At 44.8% G+C, this 19,229-nt stretch overlaps 1 protein-coding gene across 1 annotated transcript; it reads right to left on the bottom strand.

The window, feature by feature from the left end:
* Positions 1-210: 210 nt before the first annotated feature.
* HSP90AB1 (heat shock protein 90 alpha family class B member 1) lies at positions 211-17,212 on the bottom strand. The gene is made up of 12 exons (XM_083732346.1): positions 16,923-17,212; positions 14,985-15,137; positions 11,544-11,750; positions 10,573-10,732; positions 8,316-8,449; positions 7,120-7,434; positions 6,046-6,211; positions 5,014-5,204; positions 4,415-4,562; positions 2,530-2,798; positions 1,892-2,225; positions 211-802 (listed from the first exon to the last, which is right to left on the bottom strand). Exons 2-12 carry the CDS (start codon positions 15,135-15,137, stop codon positions 693-695), a joined length of 2,187 nt encoding a protein of 728 aa, XP_083588472.1. The 5' UTR covers positions 16,923-17,212; the 3' UTR covers positions 211-692.
* Between the last annotated feature and the right edge of the window lie 2,017 nt (positions 17,213-19,229).

Raw genomic sequence — 19,229 nt, 5'->3', positions numbered from 1 at the left:
ATGCAAGAGGAGCCATTCTGAGGCTGCAGTGCCCACAATACTTTCTCAGAATTCCACATGTACACAAGCTCAAGAAGGTCAGGGTGTTCTGCCACATGACACCTGAACTAGGAACCAGTTTCCACTCTTGATTTGGGGTGGGGGAGGTATGGCTCTCTGCACCAGTTTGTGACAAGGTCCATGTGCTCCACAAGAAAAGAAATCCACCACTTCATTGTAAACCACATTCTTTGTTATTTTAATTCCAGTAAAACAAAACCAAATACAAACAGCCAACAAGAGTACAAGTCCCTGCTCTCTGAGGACAAAGGGCAGCAGTGAGGGAGGGAGGCAAGGAGTCAACTCACTGCTCTATTAGTGGGGAGGACATTCACTGTGTTCACCTCAGCTATGGTAGGATGGATGCTTGGTGGCCCAGCAGAAAAAGGATAAAACCCGCATGGGGGGAGGGAAAACCTAAAACCAGTGGGCCGGTCCCTTTCCCCTAAAGCAGCATTTTTTCTAAACAAGCAGAAAGACAGATCAGATAGGTGTGGAGACCCCTTGTCACACTGGCTACCAATTATACGGGAAGGTAGTGAGAGACTGCTTACGAAGGCATGCCAGAGCACTGCCGGAGCCAGTCTTCCCGAGCAAGGCGATGGTGCAGGGAATGGATGGGGGCAAGACAGAGGGGGAGCTCAGCGCCCTCTTTAATCCACCTCCTCCATGCGTGAGGCATCCTCGTCTCCTTCCAGAGGGGGAATATCTTCAGAGACAGCGGCACTAGGCTCTTCAGCAGCAACCTCATCTTCATCAATCCCTGAAATAGTAAGTGTGCAATAGAAAATCATTTTTAGGCCGTTCAAGGCTAGAAAGGGTCTCTTTAAGAGCCAGACTTGTATTCCTTTCTCATTTGCAAGCAAGCATCCTGCCCCCTGTGGCACATCGGTTGTACTCAGTTTGGAGCCCTCCAAAAGCATGAGGGCCTGAAGTGAGGAGCCTCCATGAAGAGAGAAGGATCCTCACTTTAGGCCTTTGTCCTCAAGCAAGCGTGTGGAGGGCTCAGAGCCATGACCTGCTGCTTCTCCCTGCAGGTTTGTTTACATACAAGGAGATTCAGTGCCCTAACAGGGCTTTAATAAGGCCACACATGTAGCAGTAACAAAGCAAAGACTTGTCAGCCTTATACTGCAGTACTATAGAATGCCCTTCATGGAAGCTCCTTAGGTATATATCTACAATTTTTAGAAAAATTTGGCAGACTAAAGAACATTTGCCAATATCCATCACAATCTCAGTAATGCTTACAACAGCCTGGAAAGGTGTGGCAAAGTTATCTCCATGTTGTAGATGCTGGGGGGAGGTACTGAGAGAACAGACACTTCCACCAGTAGCAAAGTTATGGAAAAGGTCCAATCTTAGCTTGGGCTCTCATACCTTCACATCCACCACCTTGTGTTACAGGCTGGAATCCTTTCTTGGTACTCCCAAAATTAATTGACATTTAGGTTCCAAGTCTGCTTTCCACACCAGCTACAGGCAATTTCACATCCTTCTGCTCACCAGGCCTCACTTATAAAAACACTCCCCCCACTGCTATACCTCTCCTGCCCTTTTCACAACGTCACAATTCTATGTGACTAACCCACATTCATGTTCCCACCACCACTGCCACAACAAAGTTTCCCCTGAGGATAGAGAATGAGTGTGCATTTGTGGGTAGGGTAACCAAGTAAATTGGACCTTCCTGAGGCCAAAAAACCCAAGTTGTTTGACAAGCCCTGGATTGAATTGGATTGAATGCATCAGGGTCACAAAATGGCTATAAACCTCTCTTAACTTGCCATATTCCATTTCCTCAATAGCAGAAGAAATAGGCTTTGCTGCTCCCCATCTCCCAGCAACTCACCGAGCCCCAGCTTGATCATCCTATAGATACGGTTGGAGTGAGTCTGTGGATCCTCCAAGGAGAAGCCAGAGGAAAGCAGTGCTGTCTCAAAGAGCAGCACCACAAGGTCCTTGACGGCCTTGTCGTTCTTGTCTGCCTCCGCCTTCTGACGCAGTGTCTCTACAATGGGGTGGTCAGGATTGATCTCCAGGTGCTTCTTGGCCATCATGTAGCCCATGGTGGAGTTGTCTCGCAAGGCCTGGGCCTTCATGATACGTTCCATGTTGGCGGTCCAGCCATAGGTGCTGGTGACAATACAGCAGGGCGAGGAGACCAGCCTGTTTGAGACCGTCACCTAGATAAGACACCAGATGCCAAATCATGAGCCTCCATCAAAAAATGTTTATTATTCTTATTATTCTTAACCCATCTGGCTGGGTTTCCCCAGCCACTCTGGGTGGCTTACAGCACATCTAAAAATATAATAAAAACAAGCTTTAAAAACCTCCTGATACAGGGCTGCCTTCAGATGTCTTCTAAAAGTTGTATAATTCTTTATCTCCTTGACATCTGAAGGGAGGGCACCACTACAAAGAAGGCCCTCTGCCTCCTTTGCACATGTGTGTGGTCAGGCAGATAAAGGGACAAAGCACACTCACCTTTTCAACTTTCTTCTCCAGGATTTCCTTCATGAGTTTGCAAAGGTTCTCAAACTTGGCTTTGCTCTCCTCCATCTTCTTCTTCTCGTCCTCATCCTCTGGCAGCTCCAGCCCTTCTTTGGTGACGGACACCAAGGTCTTGCCATCAAATTCCTTCAGCTGCTGGACGCTATACTCATCAATGGGCTCTGTCATGTACACCACCTCAAAACCACGTTTCCTCACTCGCTCCACAAAGGCAGAGTTAGCCACCTGCTCCTTGCTCTCACCTGCAGCACAAGAGATTAGAGGAGCTAACATCAGGCTGCACATCATGGGCTCCAACAAAGCTCCATTTGGTGAAGAAGGCTGCTCTGGTGAAGAAGGCCCAGCAGAGAATTTATTTCCTCAGACTTTTAAAGAAGAACAATCTGAGTGAGAGACTGCTGGTGTCCTTCTACCGAGGCTCCATAGAGAGCATTCTCACATACTGTATTTGTGCCTGGTTCTCCAGCTGTACAGCTAGGAAGAGGAAGGTGCTCCAGAAGGTCATAACCACAGCCCAAAGGATTATTGGTCATCCCCTCCCATCTTTGGAAGAACTGTACGGTTCCCGTTGTCTTAGGAAAGCAAACAATATCCTGCAGGATGCATCTCACCCGGGACACAGTCTGTTTGTACTACTGCCTTCTGGCAGGAGATACAGAAACATCAAGTCAAGGACAAATAGACTGAAAAATAGTTTCTATCCAAGAGCTGTGGCCTTCTTAAATGCAGTAACTCGATAGTGTGACCTGGGAGTTTGATGGGTGTGGGTGTGGGTGTGGCTGGAATGTGGTTTGTTTGGTTGTTGTTGTTGTGTTGCTTTTGTTGTTTTTAAGGGATGGCATCCAATTTCGTTGCACTTGTGCAATGTTGCACTTGTGTAATGACAATAAAGAATCTATCTATCTATCTATCTATCTATTTTTAAAGAGAGTAATGATGCTCTCATAACAAGCATGTTTCAGCTGGTCTTGCATTTTGCTAAGCCTTGTGGATGGGGCCCCCAAACCTGGCAAGACTAGGAAGGTATCAAAACAGGAGATTTTTGCACCCAACACTCAAAACAGAGGGCACCAAGGTTATCTTCTAATAGAGACCAATATTCTAGTACAGAGCAAATCAAGATGTATTTCTGTCTACATTTGCTGAATCTAAGCTTCAGTTCCTATTATAAATGTGCCTCCCTTTTGCGTAATTTAATCAGCACACAGGGCACAAGGAGAAGGGGACGACAGAGGACGAGATGGTTGGATAGTGTCTTCGAAGCTACAAACATGAGTCTGTCTGACCAAACTGCGGGAGGCAGTAGAAGACAGAAGTGCCTGGCGTGCTCTGGTCCATGGGGTCACGAAGAGTCGGACACGACTAAACAACAACAAATCAGCACACATTCTGTGGATCGTGCAATTTAGGACCTTGAAAGGTGTGTTTTCCCATTTTTTATCATGCACTGAGAAATTAGACTGGAACTCTAAAGGGCAAAGATGTGTAAAAGAATTGACAGATATTTGGAAGTCCTTCTGAATTAACTCTTACTGGTTTCACAACGTTTAATTAAAACTTGGAGGTTTTTAGCTCATGTCTCTGGAATCATGAAGATTAGAGTTGGGTTTTCAATCTCTCTTCAATTAAAGAAAAGAGCCACCACCCCCAGAAGATCCAAGGAAGGTAATCTATTAAGGAGAATTGACCAAAGGCACAAATAACTCAGAAATTGATGCCAGAGCAGCCAAGGCGAGTTCAATGGAAATAAAATTCCCAGGTTCCACTATAACCAAAGATTCCTGCTCAAAGGAATCATCATTCCACTGTGAGGAGACAAGGTTTGATCAGCTTTGTCCTGACAGCAGGTATTATTTACCTGTGATGTAATAGATGCTTTTCTGGTTTTCCTTCATACGGGACACATATTCGGAGAGGGAATTCATCTCGTCGCCAGAGTGGGAAGTGTGGTACCGCAACAGTTCTGACAGGCGTTTCCTGTTGGTAGAGTCCTCATGGATCCCCAGCTATGGGCAAAAGATGTTTTAGATGCATTTATTTGTATTTATAGATTCCAAATAGTGTGGGCAAAAAAATGTCACTATTGACAGATGGGCAGCCCAACCTAGGGTGGTTGGGGAGAGAAGAACTGGACTCTAAATAAATAGGTACCCAACTGGCCAGGCTAATAAATGGACATGCAGGGCAACAGGTGTTCAGGCTAGAGTTAAGCTTTCTGATAATCTAAAATTACTGCTTAGCTTCACTCCACTTTTCTGAGCTTATGGCCTGAAGATTTCCCAGCCTTTTCACAATCATGAGGACTAGAACTGGTTTTTTTAAAGAACACTTCCCATAATTAAAAACAAAACAAGGTAGTAGAAGTCAGGAGCAAGAAATTCTACTGCAGCAGATTGTTTTACTACCCAAATTACTGTGCTCAATCCAGCCTGAGACAGTGGGCTGGTCAGCTCTCACCTTGAGATTTTTGGAGAAGGCTTCGTAGAACTTCTTGTAGTTTTCTTTGTCCTCCGCCAGCTCTGCAAAAAGCTCCAGGCATTTCTTGACGATGTTCTTGCGAATCACTTTGAGAATCTTGCTTTGTTGCAGCATCTCACGGGAGATGTTCAGGGGCAGATCCTCGGAGTCCACTACACCCCGGATGAAGTCTGATTTAACAAAAGAAAGGAAGAAATAAAATCAGAGACTAAACGAGCCATGACAACTGATAGGTAATCTGAGTAAGAGAGTACCATTTCTTTGTTCTACATACGTGATCCAGGGAGAAGGGACAAGAACGTGTGTACATACATGGCAATTCAGCCTTCCCCAAAAGTGCCCTTTGCAGAACTCAGCAGAAGGGCTTTGCTCATTTTCAGAGTCTCCACCCTGAGAATTTTCATATGGTTTGGTTTTCCATAGAATTGCTGTATGGTTTGATTCTCTTCCTTGGACCAATGTTGTGCAGTATTACTATTATTTTTTAAGGAGAGGATGAACAGGTGGGTGGCAGGTTAGGCCAGGTGGTATTTCATCCCAACCTACAAAAGCATTTTATAAGCAAAACAGTGCCCAATTGGAAATGCAAGCCTCGGGTGTTTGGGAGGAACAGCGCAAAGAGAACTTGCACAGAGGGAGCTAACCTATGTCATGACCCCCTTGCACTAATTCCCCCCTGCCCCGCCACAGTTCTACAAATAGCAGAGGAAGATAATGAGTACACTAAGCCAGGCTGGCTGGGGTGGGAGATACAGCTTTGCTAGAGATCAGCGATGGGGAACATGCGTCACTCCAATTCCCATCAGCTCCACCTAGAATGACCAATAGTTAAGGATGATGGGAATTGTAGTCCATAAGCATCTAGCGATGCCACCTTGTTTTGGGAGTTTGAAAAACCAGAATAAAATGATAGTTCAATACTGGCATTGCAGAGATGGGTCAAACAAGGGCGATAAAAAACAGCCCAATATTCTAAGTGAGGTAAAGCAGGAACAGAAAGAGGGACCTTACTCAGGTACTCTGGGATGAGTTCATCACAGCTGTCCATAATGAAGACGCGCCTCACATACAGCTTGATGTTGTTCTTTTTCTTCTTGTTCTCAAAGAGGTCAAACGGGGCCCGGCGTGGGATGAAGAGAAGGGCCCGGAATTCCAACTGCCCCTCCACAGAGAAGTGCTGTGAAGTTTGGGAACATCAGATGAGCTAATGAGCAGCCCTTTGGGGAAAACACACACTGGCAGCAAAAATACCATAGAAAGACTTCTGTGTGGACTGGACTTGTTAGATACTCCTGGCAAAACTTGCTAGGCAAGAGGAAACTTCAGAGACTCCACTGTGCTAGAATTTCTTGCACCCCAGTAGAGTTCAACAGGTGCCACTTATTCCATTAGGGCTATACGGACAAGAGAAGTTGCACCTGTTCATTTGCAACCCAGAACACAGCTGGAAATGGGCAAAAACTTGCCCCAGCATGGAATCTGGCAGCCATACACTTAGTTCCAATTATTTCACTCAAGAGACCCTTCTCTCCTCTAGCCTGAGAGGATGTGTTTGTTTTTTAAACTTTTCAATGATACATCAGTTAATACTTTAAAACATACTGCTATACTTCTACCCACTGGGCAACTATGAATGGGTGCAGACAACTCCTAGCGACACTTAGAAAATATATCGCAGTGGAGAACTGCAAGCTTCTTCCTCCATGAAGTGGTCTCTTCTATCCCCTTCACATAACAATGCATACATTCTTCAGTTAGGGTTGCCATATTTCAAAAATCTGGGCAAAAAAGGTTGCTTGGCAGTGGCAAAGTTGTTGAGCTTTTTTTAAATGGAAAAACCACACATACATCTGAATTTTTTCAGACATTTTGCCAATTTCTGCCTGGGCACTGCTGCCAACCACAGTATTCTCGATATGTCCAGGAAATTCCAGATGTATGGCAACCCTATTTAAGTACTCAGCTTCTTAGTTAGCAGACGCTGCTGCCCTGTATTGCCATCTTGTCTGCTACTTTCTCTGGGCCTTTGCTCGATACAGAGAACCAAGTACAGTAGATATCAGCAGAGATATCTACCACTCTCACCTTAACAGCCAGATGGTCTTCCCAATCATTAGTCAAGCTCTTGTAGAACTCGCCATACTCCTCCTGAGTGATGTCATCAGGGTTTCGGGTCCAGATGGGCTTGGTCTTGTTCAGTTCCTCCTGGTCGATGTACTTTTCCTTGATCTTCTTGGTCTTCTTCTTGCTCTTGCCACCTTCCTCCTCTTCATCTGAGCCCACATCTTCAATCTTGGGCTTCTCCTCTTCATCTTTGGGGGCTGCCTCTTCATCCTCCTTCTCCACTTTTTCCTCCTCCGCCTCATCGTCGCTGATTTCCTTCTCACGCTCCTTCTCCAGCTGCAAGAAGAGAACCTTGTTACTGTACTGCAGGTTTATCAAGAAGGTTAAAGTTAAAAGGGTCAAACCTGGGCGTGAGCCATATTCAGAGAATGGGGGATTATTGTACCGTGTATGAAGCATGCACACAGATAGGCACCCTTTCTCTTGCCAACTTCACACCTATACTTCCACCAGGAAGAGAATATAGCCGGTCTGCTTCTCACGCTAGTCAAGGGAGCAGAGTTTCAAAACACCGCTACCATCCAGTGTGGCCGCTGCTTTCTCAGGCCTGTGACCAGGCCACAACCCAAGATGTGGCAGAACTTTTTAAAAAGCCCATGATGGGATGGAGCTGCTCTCCACTGCAACACATGAGAATGCTTCCCAAGTGAAGCCGCACTTGAAATTGCAAGAGCCACTTCACTTTAGCACCCTAAACACTTTAAAGCATGCAGGACTTCACCCATCAACTGGTGTGTTGGGACCCAATATTGGGTCATGGTCTGATTTAAGGTGGCTCATTAACAGCAACACTACCGCAATAGATACATATAACAAAAATTAAGAAACGGATTCCCAAATCCATTATTGTGTTGAAGGTGGCTCCTGGTCTGAAACGAAATTCAATAAATAAAATCAATAGCAGTCTAAGCCACAGGCAAGTACAATGCTCCTATAAAATCCATTTCAAAAGCTGCAGGACTGCTCTACAAGTATAGGCAGTATATGAATAGTCCAGCTCTCCCTCCTTCACATACCATGCCTGGGCTCTCCTTCATGGAGAGACTTTAGCACTCCTACAGCAGCACAATGTGGAACAGTTTCCACCATACACTTAAAAGTAGCTGTGGAAATGAAACTCATTTGACCCCCTGGAGCAGCTCCTCTCGTATACCTACATAGAGAGTGATAGGGTAGCCGATGAACTGAGAGTGCTTCTTCACCACTTCCTTGATGCGACGTTCCTCCAGGTATTCAGTCTGATCTTCCTTCAGGTGCAAGATCACTTTGGTACCACGGCCAATGGGTTCACCTAAAACAAACAATAAGAGGAACTAAGCCTGGGTTGCGGAGCTGCAGTCCAAAACATCTGAGGAGCACTAAGTTGGTGAAGGCTGGTGGGAGACTCTAGAAGGCTACATCAGATCTGCGGTTCCTTAGAAAGTGTTCCTGGTCAGAGCCAACATCTCCAGCAAGTGGAAGACTGGCTATTATTGGGGGAGGTAGTCCTTGTTTTGGAGAGGCTGATATAAAAAACTTAGTTTTTGTCTTCTAAGGGCAAGTCGTAGGTCTTATAATTGGTAAGAACTCTTTCTTAAGTGTACATATGCAGCCTAAGATTGTTCAGAGGAAACCTATGAGGCTACTAAAGGTAAAGGTAAAGGGACCCCTGACCATTGGGTCCAGTCGCAGACGACTCTGGGGTTGTGGTGCTCATCTCGCTTTATTGGCCGAGGGAGCCGGCGTACAGCTTCCAGGTCATGTGGCCAGCATGACTAAGCCGCTTCTGGCGAACCAGAGCAGCGCACGGAAACGCCGTTTACCTTCCTGCCAGAGCGGTACCTATTTATCTACTTGCATTTTGACGTGCCTTCCAACTGCTAGGTTGGCAGGAGCAGGGACCAAGCAACGGGAGCTCACTACGTCACAAGGATTCAAACTGCTAAACTTCTGATTGGCAAGCCCTAGGCTCTGTGGTTTAACCCACAGCGCCACCCACGTCCCTTTTATGAGGCTACTAGAAAGAAGGTAAGAGCCTGCTGGATCAGGCCAATGATCTATCTAGTCCAGCATCCTGTTCATAGAGTGGCTAACTGGATTCCTGTGTCAAATTCACAAACAGGAGTGCTCTCCCTAAGCCATTGAGAGCCTTATCCTCCACAAACTTCTCTAATCCTCTTTTAAAGCCATCCAAGTTAGTGGCTATCACTGCTTTGGTGGGAGCAAATTCCAAAGTTTATCTTTGTGCTATGTGAATGAATGCCTTTCTTCCTGTCCCAAAACCTCCAACATTCAGTTTCATTAGATGCCCAGGAGTTCTAGTGTTATGAGGGAGAAAAACATTTCTCTATCCACTTTCTCCATGCCATGCTTAATTTTTCAAACTTCTATCATGTCACCTCTTACTTGCCCTTTCTCTAAATTAAAAAGTCCTAAATGCCGCAATTTTCCCTCCATGTTTCAGATGCAGTCCAGTTTTTTATAATGACACTTGTGATATTGGCAGTTTTATTTTCAATTCATTTCCTAATGATCCTAGTATGGAATTTGTCTTTTTTACAGCTGTCGCATACTGGGTTGACATCTTGATTGACAACTAGTGTTGCCATTTCCTCCCCTGCAAACTCAAGCTATGCACCTAATGACAATATGCAAGGACACCTATTTATAGCTGCCTCAGAAATATGAAAAGCATGAGGTGACGCAGATAATACATTTATTTTGTATCTCTTGCATCAACAGATAATTATGGTTTCTTTTTTATTTCTTTATGGAATGCTTTTGAGAATTCTGTGGTGGAGAAGAGATGCTATTTATACATCCTGCTTAATAAAATATTATTTAAAAGTGAAAAATGTCACTTCATGCTCAAACTGCCTCACGAAACCAGAAAAACAGAGATCCCAAATGCACTGTAAATGATGTGGGAAGTCCCAGCAACATATCAGAGGGATTCTGGGACCAGCACACAATGTGCTGATGCACCATGAATGACCTCCATGCTCTTTTGGAAATGACTGAAAGGTCTCCTGGGTAACAAGTCTTTTTTGCTGGTTACTGCTCAACCTCACCAGCAGAGGGCAGAAAAGAAGAGGAAGGATTACAGTGGTACCTCTGGTTACGCACTTAATTTGTTCCTGAGGTCTGTTCTTAACCTGAGGTACCACTTTAGCTAATGGGGCCTCCCCCCGCCGCGATTTCTGTTCTCATCCTGAGGTAAAGTTCTTAACCTGAGGTACTACTTCTGGGTTAGCTGAGTCTGTAACCCCAAGTGTTTGTAACCTGAGGTGTTTGTAACCAGAGGTACCACTGTACTACTGTTCCTACTTTTGGGTCATGTATGAGACTGCCATATTCCCCCTTCTACTTCTAATTCAAGACAGCATTTGAGAACCCCTTGATCACTTGCTATTGGGGGCATCTGCCATCACATACCATGGTCAGTTTTGACAGTGAAGGAGCCGCCTGCAGATGACTCCCAGGCATACTGTTCATCATCGTTGTGCTTGGTGATAACCACAACCTTCTCAGCCACAAGGTAAGCAGAGTAAAAGCCCACACCGAACTGTCCAATCATGGAGATGTCTGCACCAGCCTGTAGATGGAAGAAGAAAGACTAGATGCCTGGAAAGGAAACCTAACATACATATGCATACACACAGTTTCTAAATAACCAGAAAGCTATGTTCTAGACATGAAGAGCTGGCAGGAAATAAGGCAACACCCAGGTTAGATGCACCTTTATAATGAATTTAGATTTTTTTTGTTTATTTTAAAAATAGGAATGGTGCAAAACAGTGAAGCAGCTTATGAGCGAGGTGCTGTATTTTGTGAAAAAAAAAGAAAATTCATAGGCAAAGGATTCAACATCCTGAAAGCCTCAATTTTGATTATATTAAAAGCAGCCTTCTTCCTCTTAAAATCAGCGAGAGGGACCTGTGGCCCTAATTTACTGGAAACCAACTCTCCTCAGCCCCAGAGAACATGGCCAATGGCCAGGGATGGTAGGAATTTAAATCAGGTGGCATCAGGAGGAGCACAGGTTTCCTACCATAAGACTATATATAAAGTGCATGGATAGTGGCTGATGAAATTCTCAGAAGAGCGCATGAGACATAATTTCCACATATCAAGGGGATTAGATACCCTGTACAGTTCTGTTCCTCTTCAGTAGAATGTTGTTAAATAAGCACCAATTTGCCTACTTTGCATGTACTTATTTTAATTTCTAATACAGATGTTAAGTAAGAGATTCAGGTTTTCCTGCTGAAGAATCCCAGTTTCTTTGAATGTGAAATTCAAGCATGCCTCTATATGCCAGATCCCTTGTCTCTGCTTATTTAAGTCAACAAACTAAAGTTGTTGCTCTCCATCCTTTCCAAAACTCTCATCCACCAGCCACCCACCTGCAAGGCTTCCATGAAGGCTTTGGTGCCAGACTTCGCAATGGTGCCCAGATTGTTGATAAGGTCTGCCTTTGTCATGCCAATACCGGTGTCCACCAAGGTGAGGGTGCGATCATGGGGATTGGGAATGATATCTATCTTCAGCTCTTTGCCACTTTCCAGCTTTGAGGGATCTGTCAGACTCTCATAGCGGATCTTGTCCAGTGCCTATGAGACAAGAAAAAATAGGTAAGGATGGGACGATCGAACAATCTCAATTTCAGAATCTGTATCACTTCCACAGAACTGCATGTAAGCAAACAAAATGTTTCATGATGCTATCAGTTTTCAGATTTACAAACCGTTGTCAAAGTTAACGGCATTGTTGTGACGCTAAGTAGCCGTTTGAAATTTGCTATATAAAAATACAAATCTCAGTCACTTTATATTCCACATATCCAAGGATGACGGCAATCAGTTGTCCTGTGATGTTTAAGCCCCACCGCCCAACTTTCACTTTGTTTGCTGTTAAATTACATGGAATTTACAAAGCTTGGGGATCCAATTTGTTGTTACTGAAATGAATGAGGAAGAGAAATTTCTGAAGACCAAAGCTAACATAAATCCATTTAATTCTTGACAACTTCTCAAAATAGGGCAGAGAAAATGTTAGCATTTTACTTGTATCACCAATTCCATTTTAATGTTGTTATACGACTTTTAAAAACAATGGAGTATTTTTTTGTTTCTGTAAAAAATAGTACATTCCTTTTTTTAAAAAAAAAAAAAAACATTACCTAGGACTACAGGGTAACCACTGGACCTCAGGAATAACACTTATTCTAAGAAGTTCATTCTGCTCAAATATGACTTTATCATGACACATAAGTTAACACTCTCATAAAGCAAACTTGCAACAGTGATTTCTTATTGCTACTTTTTTAAACCTATTAGGCTTCTGGAACATATTGGACCCCCCCCCCTTTTTTTTTACTATCGAGTATTTCACTTCGGCATTTTTTTGTTTGTTTTGTATTCTCATCTGTTTAGTAGACTATTTTGAAATGTGATGCCAACACTTGCCCACACCCTAGAACGGGAGCCATGCTGAAATCCATTCCAATCATTGTTTCCAGGTAGGACTTTAAAGGGGCCCACTAGACCCAGCGATACCGTCAAAACAAAACTCTGCCAGAGGCTTAAGAAGGAACAAAGCCCGTTCAGAAAGGGATGAGTAAAATCTCAGAGCAGTATGAAGGAGAGGTGAACCAGTTCCCCCAGCACTTGTTAGCACATGCCTACTACAAAGCTGCTTCTGAGGGTGAGAGGAAGAAATTGAGCCAATGTGATCAATCCATGTCAGAACGCTGCTTCTGCATGAGAAGGTTCTGCTTAAACGAAGTCCCAGAAGCAAACCTGACACAGGGTTGTTGCTCTCCTGGAAGGAAGAGTATGAAGACCTCCCTCTCTCTCTTATTCATAAACTAAGGAAGGTAGGAGCGGCTCAACTGGTGAGGCACACCAACAGCAAGAGCCCCCCAGTGGTTGCCGTTGATGGGAAAGAAGAGGGGCAGTGGAGGTTGGGGCTACACAGCAGAACCAATCCAGCACCCCTACCATTGTACCCAGCCTTGTCCTTCCCAGGAAGTGGCAATCAACATTGCTGCTGGCCAAGGTACTCCTGAAGGGAGAATAGGAGGGAGATTTATAAAATTATTCATGATGCTAAAAAATAGATGAGGAAATTGTGTGTGAGCGCGCTCTCTCTCTCATATATAATACTAGACCCAACAAAATTTGGGCAGCAGATTTAGGACCAAGTAAGTATTTCAGCACACAATGAAGAATTATAGAATTTGTCGTCATAAGGTGTGGCAATCGCCACTGGCTTAGAGGATTTAAAAGGGGAATATAATCAGCCATTATAACCACAAACAGCTGCTCTGTAGCAACCGGCAAACAATGGCGACATGTCTTCATGCCCTTCTTTTGGGCGTTTTGAGAGCCTCTAGCTATCCACTGACAAAAACAAGTTGCCAGACTAATTGCATCTTTGGTTTGTTCCAGCAGGGTTTTTAAATGTAGAAATTTGTCCACACTGTCCACCTCCCTAACACACTCAACAGATTGCATGCTATAATGTAGGCTTCCCCAACCTGTGGTCCTCCAATGTTATTAGACCACAGCTCCCATCATCTCTGACCACTAGCCACACTGGCTGGGGCTGAGGGGAGCTGGAGTCCAACATTTAAAGGGCAACAGGTTGGGAAGGTTGTCCCATTCTGAACTTCTAAGGTAACCAGCTTTACCTAGTAAAAGATGGAAAGTGAGTGCTCACTTCTAGTTAATACCAGCAGTTGGCTTGATCAAATCTGTTTGTCCCTACTGCTAAGCCTTTTTTCAGTATTGCCAAGATGATGGGAAATCATTTAATCTGATTTGAAGAAGAAGAAATCCCAAGTTTATCTTTCTAAAAAGATAGGACAATTAAATCTGAATAAAATTATGTGAAAACTCAAATACACTGAGGGAAAGGTTGCATTTCTTCAAAAATAAAGAACCACTGTAAAAATACATTTTTCAAGATCAATCATTACCAAATGGCACAAAACGTTATGTACTATGTTGTTACTATAGGTTTGGGACTGTGAAATAGATTCCATATTATACTGCTGTTATAGGTTTGATACTAGGGGCTAAGCTCTAGCAAGTGATGAAATGCACCAGGATCTAGACTCTGGGTCCAGGAAATGCCATTCTGTGGATCATTGGGAGACCTATACCATTGTGCCCAGGGCTTGCCTTTGAGGAAAGTTTTAAAGACACCCATGACAAGCCCCCCTTGCAGAGAAACAACCGGAAAAATTATAAGGCACCCAATTATTCCTCTGTGGCTTTCTATGCCCCACACCTTATGCAGTGTTATGGCAGGTGGGCCATGCAAGGCAAAGTAGGACCCCAGCAGGCTTCATTTTGTCCACAGATCAATAGTTTTGAAGCCTGTCATATTCTTTAACTTCTTGAACTCTGAAACCTACTCCATAACTGACATTATGAATATGAAAAAAGAAAGTAAATGTCCTAACAACTTGCTCTGCCCAAGCCTTGCTTCTAGAAAGCTCTGGGCACTTAATAGTCTCAAAATAAACAAAAAATGTAAATAGGCATGCTGCAATGGAGTTTTTGGATTGTCTTCTACTTTGTGTTTTTGGGATCAGGACAGAACAGGTGCGTTCTGCAACTAGAAAAAATGGCTGGCAAGTAGTGTAGCCTCCTAGACAGTATAAATGCTCTGTTTAATTAAATGTTTATGGATAGCTCAACTAATGAGGGTGCACCACTGTTTGGGAAATATATGAAGTTCCAATGGGAAACTCAGTTTAAATAAATTATTTAAATTCTAGATTTAAGTATTATTCCTTCTTCCACACAGCTCTTCTCCTTTCTCCCATACATACTCACATCAGAGGCATTGGAAATAATCTCCCGCATAAAGATTTCCTTGTTGGAGTAAAAGGTGTTGATTATCAGGGACATAAGCTGGGCAATCTCTGCCTGGAAGGCAAAGGTTTCCACCTCCTCTTCGCCATGCTGGGTTTGGATTTCTTCAGGCATCTGGAATACGAACCAAGATGTCAGTATCTTTGTCATACAGGGTTCATACAGGGATACAGTACTAACATTTACCACAGCTTCACCAGTTGCTAATTTGTTTCCAGGTTTAATTTATGGAGCTCACACTGCTGTTAAAAGCCCCAAACTAGGCCCCAACTACCTGAAAGACCACCTCCTTGCCCTACAGATCCTCTTAGGTGCTCAGATAAGCAGAGGGGGTCCTCTTGGTACCCTCAGAAGTTCAAGTGTGGTGGGCCTTAAATTGTGGCATTCCCTTTCTAGTGGTGCATCTGACACCATCCTGTTTTTGTCTTATGCTGAAGACACATCTCTTTATCCTAGCCGTTGACACTTAAATATATTCTAGGGCCCACTCTAGTTGTATTCTAATCTGTTTTTTAAACTGTTTTTAGTGTTGTATTTTACATTGATGTGATCCACTCTGGAACCTTTGTGTTCAGTGAGGTTAGTATAAATTAACTCAGTAAGCCTTACGACCACCTTGAAAGGCATATCCCCCCATTGTTGTCCTCCTACAAACATTGGGCAGCGATAGTGACCTCCCGAAAGCTAGCTAGTCAAGTTTGCAAGAGCAAAGATGTGACGCAGAGACACTGTGTGTAGCTCAGCTACACATGCTATGTCTACACAGCAAGAACGAGAAGCTATGGTCCTCCAGTTTCTGTTGGACTGCAACTTCCATCATCCTTGACCAGTGGCCATGTTGGCAGGAGCAGGAGCCTAACAGCATCTGGAGGCTGATAGGTTCCCCATCCCTGTTAGTCTGACACTGCATGATGGAGTCATGCTCGCTAGAGTGAAAGAAAGATTCACTGAACGTTTCCTGGGACACCACTATCTTTCTTCCTCGGCTCCTGTGAACGAAAAGGACTTATCTCCTGCCAGGATTAGTGCAAGGCTGAACTAGATCAAGGCCACCGGCAGGCATCTTCTTGCATCACATGTTTTGCAGTAGAGCAGGGGGCCAGCAGGCTTAACTTCCCCGACGTTTTCATTCTCTGGCCCGCCATTTGTAAAAACCCAATTAGCAAGATTTAAACCTAAGTTGAAACAATGGGAATTCCTAGATCTAAGTCCCCTCCCGTCCAATTTCTCCTGTTTTCTTAGCTGCATCTGGGATAAAAGCCGGCTGCCTCGGGAAGCCGAGGCTAAACCGCACAAGGCGATACCCGAGACCAGGCGAGCCATTGTTGAACCGGCCACTTAAGCCGTTAGAAGATGAGCGCCATTAGGGCGGCGGCGGCAGCAGCAACCGCCACCATCCACCACGATCGGTGAGCGGGTGGTTTTGCTTCTCTTTCACACCTTCTCCCCCGCGAGGAACTGCGCTCAGCCAAGGCCGGCAAGAAGAAAAGCCTCAAGGGAGGGAGAGAGGAAGGCAGGGGCTGCGGGAGGCGCCAGGGCTCCGGGCCTTGAGAATGACGCGCTCGGGCACCGGGCCTGGCTAGGCCCACGAGCACGCGCGCCCGCCTCTCCTCGGCCGGGTGGCGCTGGGCCCCCTCCCCCACCCTCCCGTCTCTGCGCGGCCGATCCTGTCAGCGGCGCCTCTGAGGAAACCCTTCGCGGGGTCCGGGGCCCGACCTAGCCGAGGAAGAAGCGGCGGCGGCGGCAGGCACATGGCCTCCCGGAGGAAGCAGGTGCGGCGCCGCTCCTCTGCCCTTCTACCCGCAGCATCCCTCGGGACACCGCCGTCGCCTCACGCGGCGCCCTTCTTTGGGGAACGGGGTGGGTGGGGGGAATCAGGGCTTCCCCCCTCCCGCTTACTTTGATCGACGGCGGGAGATAAGCCTGGAGCACGGCCTGGTCTTGACGACAGAGATCGCGGCACAGCCAGGAGAGGAGCGCGGACCGCCTCTTGCAGACCTATATAGCGGCTGAGTCCGGAGCCTCGCGTCCCTTTGCTCCCTCCGCCTTAAAAGGGCCTGGTGCTCGGATGGGATCCGACAGCCTCCTCCCTCCCCTTCGCACTTCGACGGCTCTTCTTCTCGCTTGGCCCTTCTGAAGCTCAGGGGCTCCCGGGTCCCGCTTCTTCTCCCTGTGCCGTTTCGAAAGGAATGGCTAGGAATAACGAACGAACGGCAGCTGATAAGTGCGGTCTGTTAAAGACGTCGATTAGCTCGCCGGTTAACCCATCAAAGGTGCATTAATTTGTATGGGAAGTGTAGAGTTCAGAATCAAGTACTGTAAACAGATATTTCGTTTTGTGATGATGGAGGCGTGTACCTTCAGTCAACATTTTCAGCAGAGGAATTCCTTACGTGAGGAAGAAGAACGCTTCTTTTAAGATAGTCCAGTTACAGTTTTTTTTTAAAAAAAATACTTTTATTTTCATTGGAATCCTGGAATATTAGAGGTGGAAGTTACCTTGGAGGTAGATCTATGCAGGTAGATCTCTATGCAGGATCTTCGATGCTGGATGCAAATATATGCCTGAAAAATGTATCCAACAAAGGAGAGCCCAATGCCTCTCAAGGCAGTCTTTTTGGGGGTCACATAGCTCTCACCCCAATATTTAACTGGAAATTGCTTCCCTGCAATTCCCACCCATCCGTCCTACTCCTGCCTTCTTTGACAACTCTTTAGATATTGTAGGACTGCTGTTATTCCTCCCCTTAATCTCTTAATTTCTTCTCTAGGCCAAATACTGTATACCCAACAATTTTATTGCCTCAAAAGCTTTTAAATGATTCCATCTTGGCTTTCTGGCTAAAATAAAAGGTAATGTGTGTAACTGCTTAATCTAACAGATTGATCCATTGAAAGTGTTGCAGTTCTGCCAGATTTATAACTTTGTTAACCCTAATTCAAAAAGCCAGCTCTGTTGTAGCACAAACAATGGTTGCTCTGGGACTGTTTATTGTGGGATCAGCTTCCACAGACTACCAAAGAGGTGAAGAATCGGTAGCCTTTCAAACTGTTGTTGGACTCCAATTCCCAGTAGCACCAGTCACCATGACTAATGGCCAAGAGTGATGGGAGTTGTAGTTCAACAACATCTGGTTTCACATCCCTGGAAAATGGGGTTCAGTTGGGCAATGTGACAAAGTGAATTCCATTCAGTCTGTAAAATCTTTATGGTTTTAAGGTGCCACAAGAGTCTGGCGGGCCTAGTAGTTTTGAGTCCCCAACCAGAATGCACAGGTTTTTAGAAACAGTATTTTCTTTATTGTAACCTGCCCCCAAAGCAGGGTAGACAACACAAAATTAGTACTATATTTCATTAAATTGGAATTGGCTTTCCAGCATGTTGTGACCAACAGGTTTCAGGATAAAAGACCCTACTTTCAGAGAGCTTTTATTTCAGGGCTCAAACACCTCTCACCACTACTACTACTATAATAATAATAATAATTATAATAATAATAAATGTATATTTGTGGAATGGAATGCTGTTAAACTAGGACAAAGAGCTGAAGAGAGCCAGTTCAAAGTCAGATGCATGTAAATATGTTACTTTTACAAACACAGAAAATGCCCAAACCCAATTTAAGCATCAAGTGTAGAAACAGGATCAAAACTAGGCTTTATTTCACCCAGTTAAAGACTTAGTTTGACACACCTGGGGTGCACAATTGCGTCCAGACATACAAAGGCTGAAAGCCTCAATGGTGCCTATCTGGAGGCTTAACCCAGGGCAAAAAAAATCTGGCTATCCCCCCACCCCCTGTAGCTAAGGTCCTGTGTATAAATGCTTCACCTATTACAGTACTTTCCATTTGGATCTGGGGAAAGAAATCCCAACTCAGGATCCACCAGGTTCAACTGGCCTTTCAAATGCTTTTCAGGGCTTAATGAACTGAACGTTGAAGAGGACACAAACTGAAACATTACCAGGATTACTGCTTTAAATGACCCAAGTGTCATTAGCTTAGCTGGAAGAATATAAATCTGCTGGAAAACTTTTAAAAACTAGTCATGTGAAATGACCATACGCACTTAGTATACATAACTATCCATGTGTCTACAATTACTCTCCGCATGTTGCTTTGTGGGGACTTGGCCCTGAAAAGCAGCTAATAAATAATTGGAATGCATGAATGAAAACAGAGATATGTGCTCGATTGTGAGTTG

Source organism: Podarcis gaigeae (assembly GCF_964106915.1).
Source record: "Podarcis gaigeae genome assembly, chromosome: 3".
Lineage (NCBI taxonomy): Eukaryota > Metazoa > Chordata > Lepidosauria > Squamata > Lacertidae > Podarcis > Podarcis gaigeae.
The sequence above is the reverse complement of the archived record's forward strand: the minus strand, read 5'-3'. Positions and strand labels throughout refer to the sequence as shown.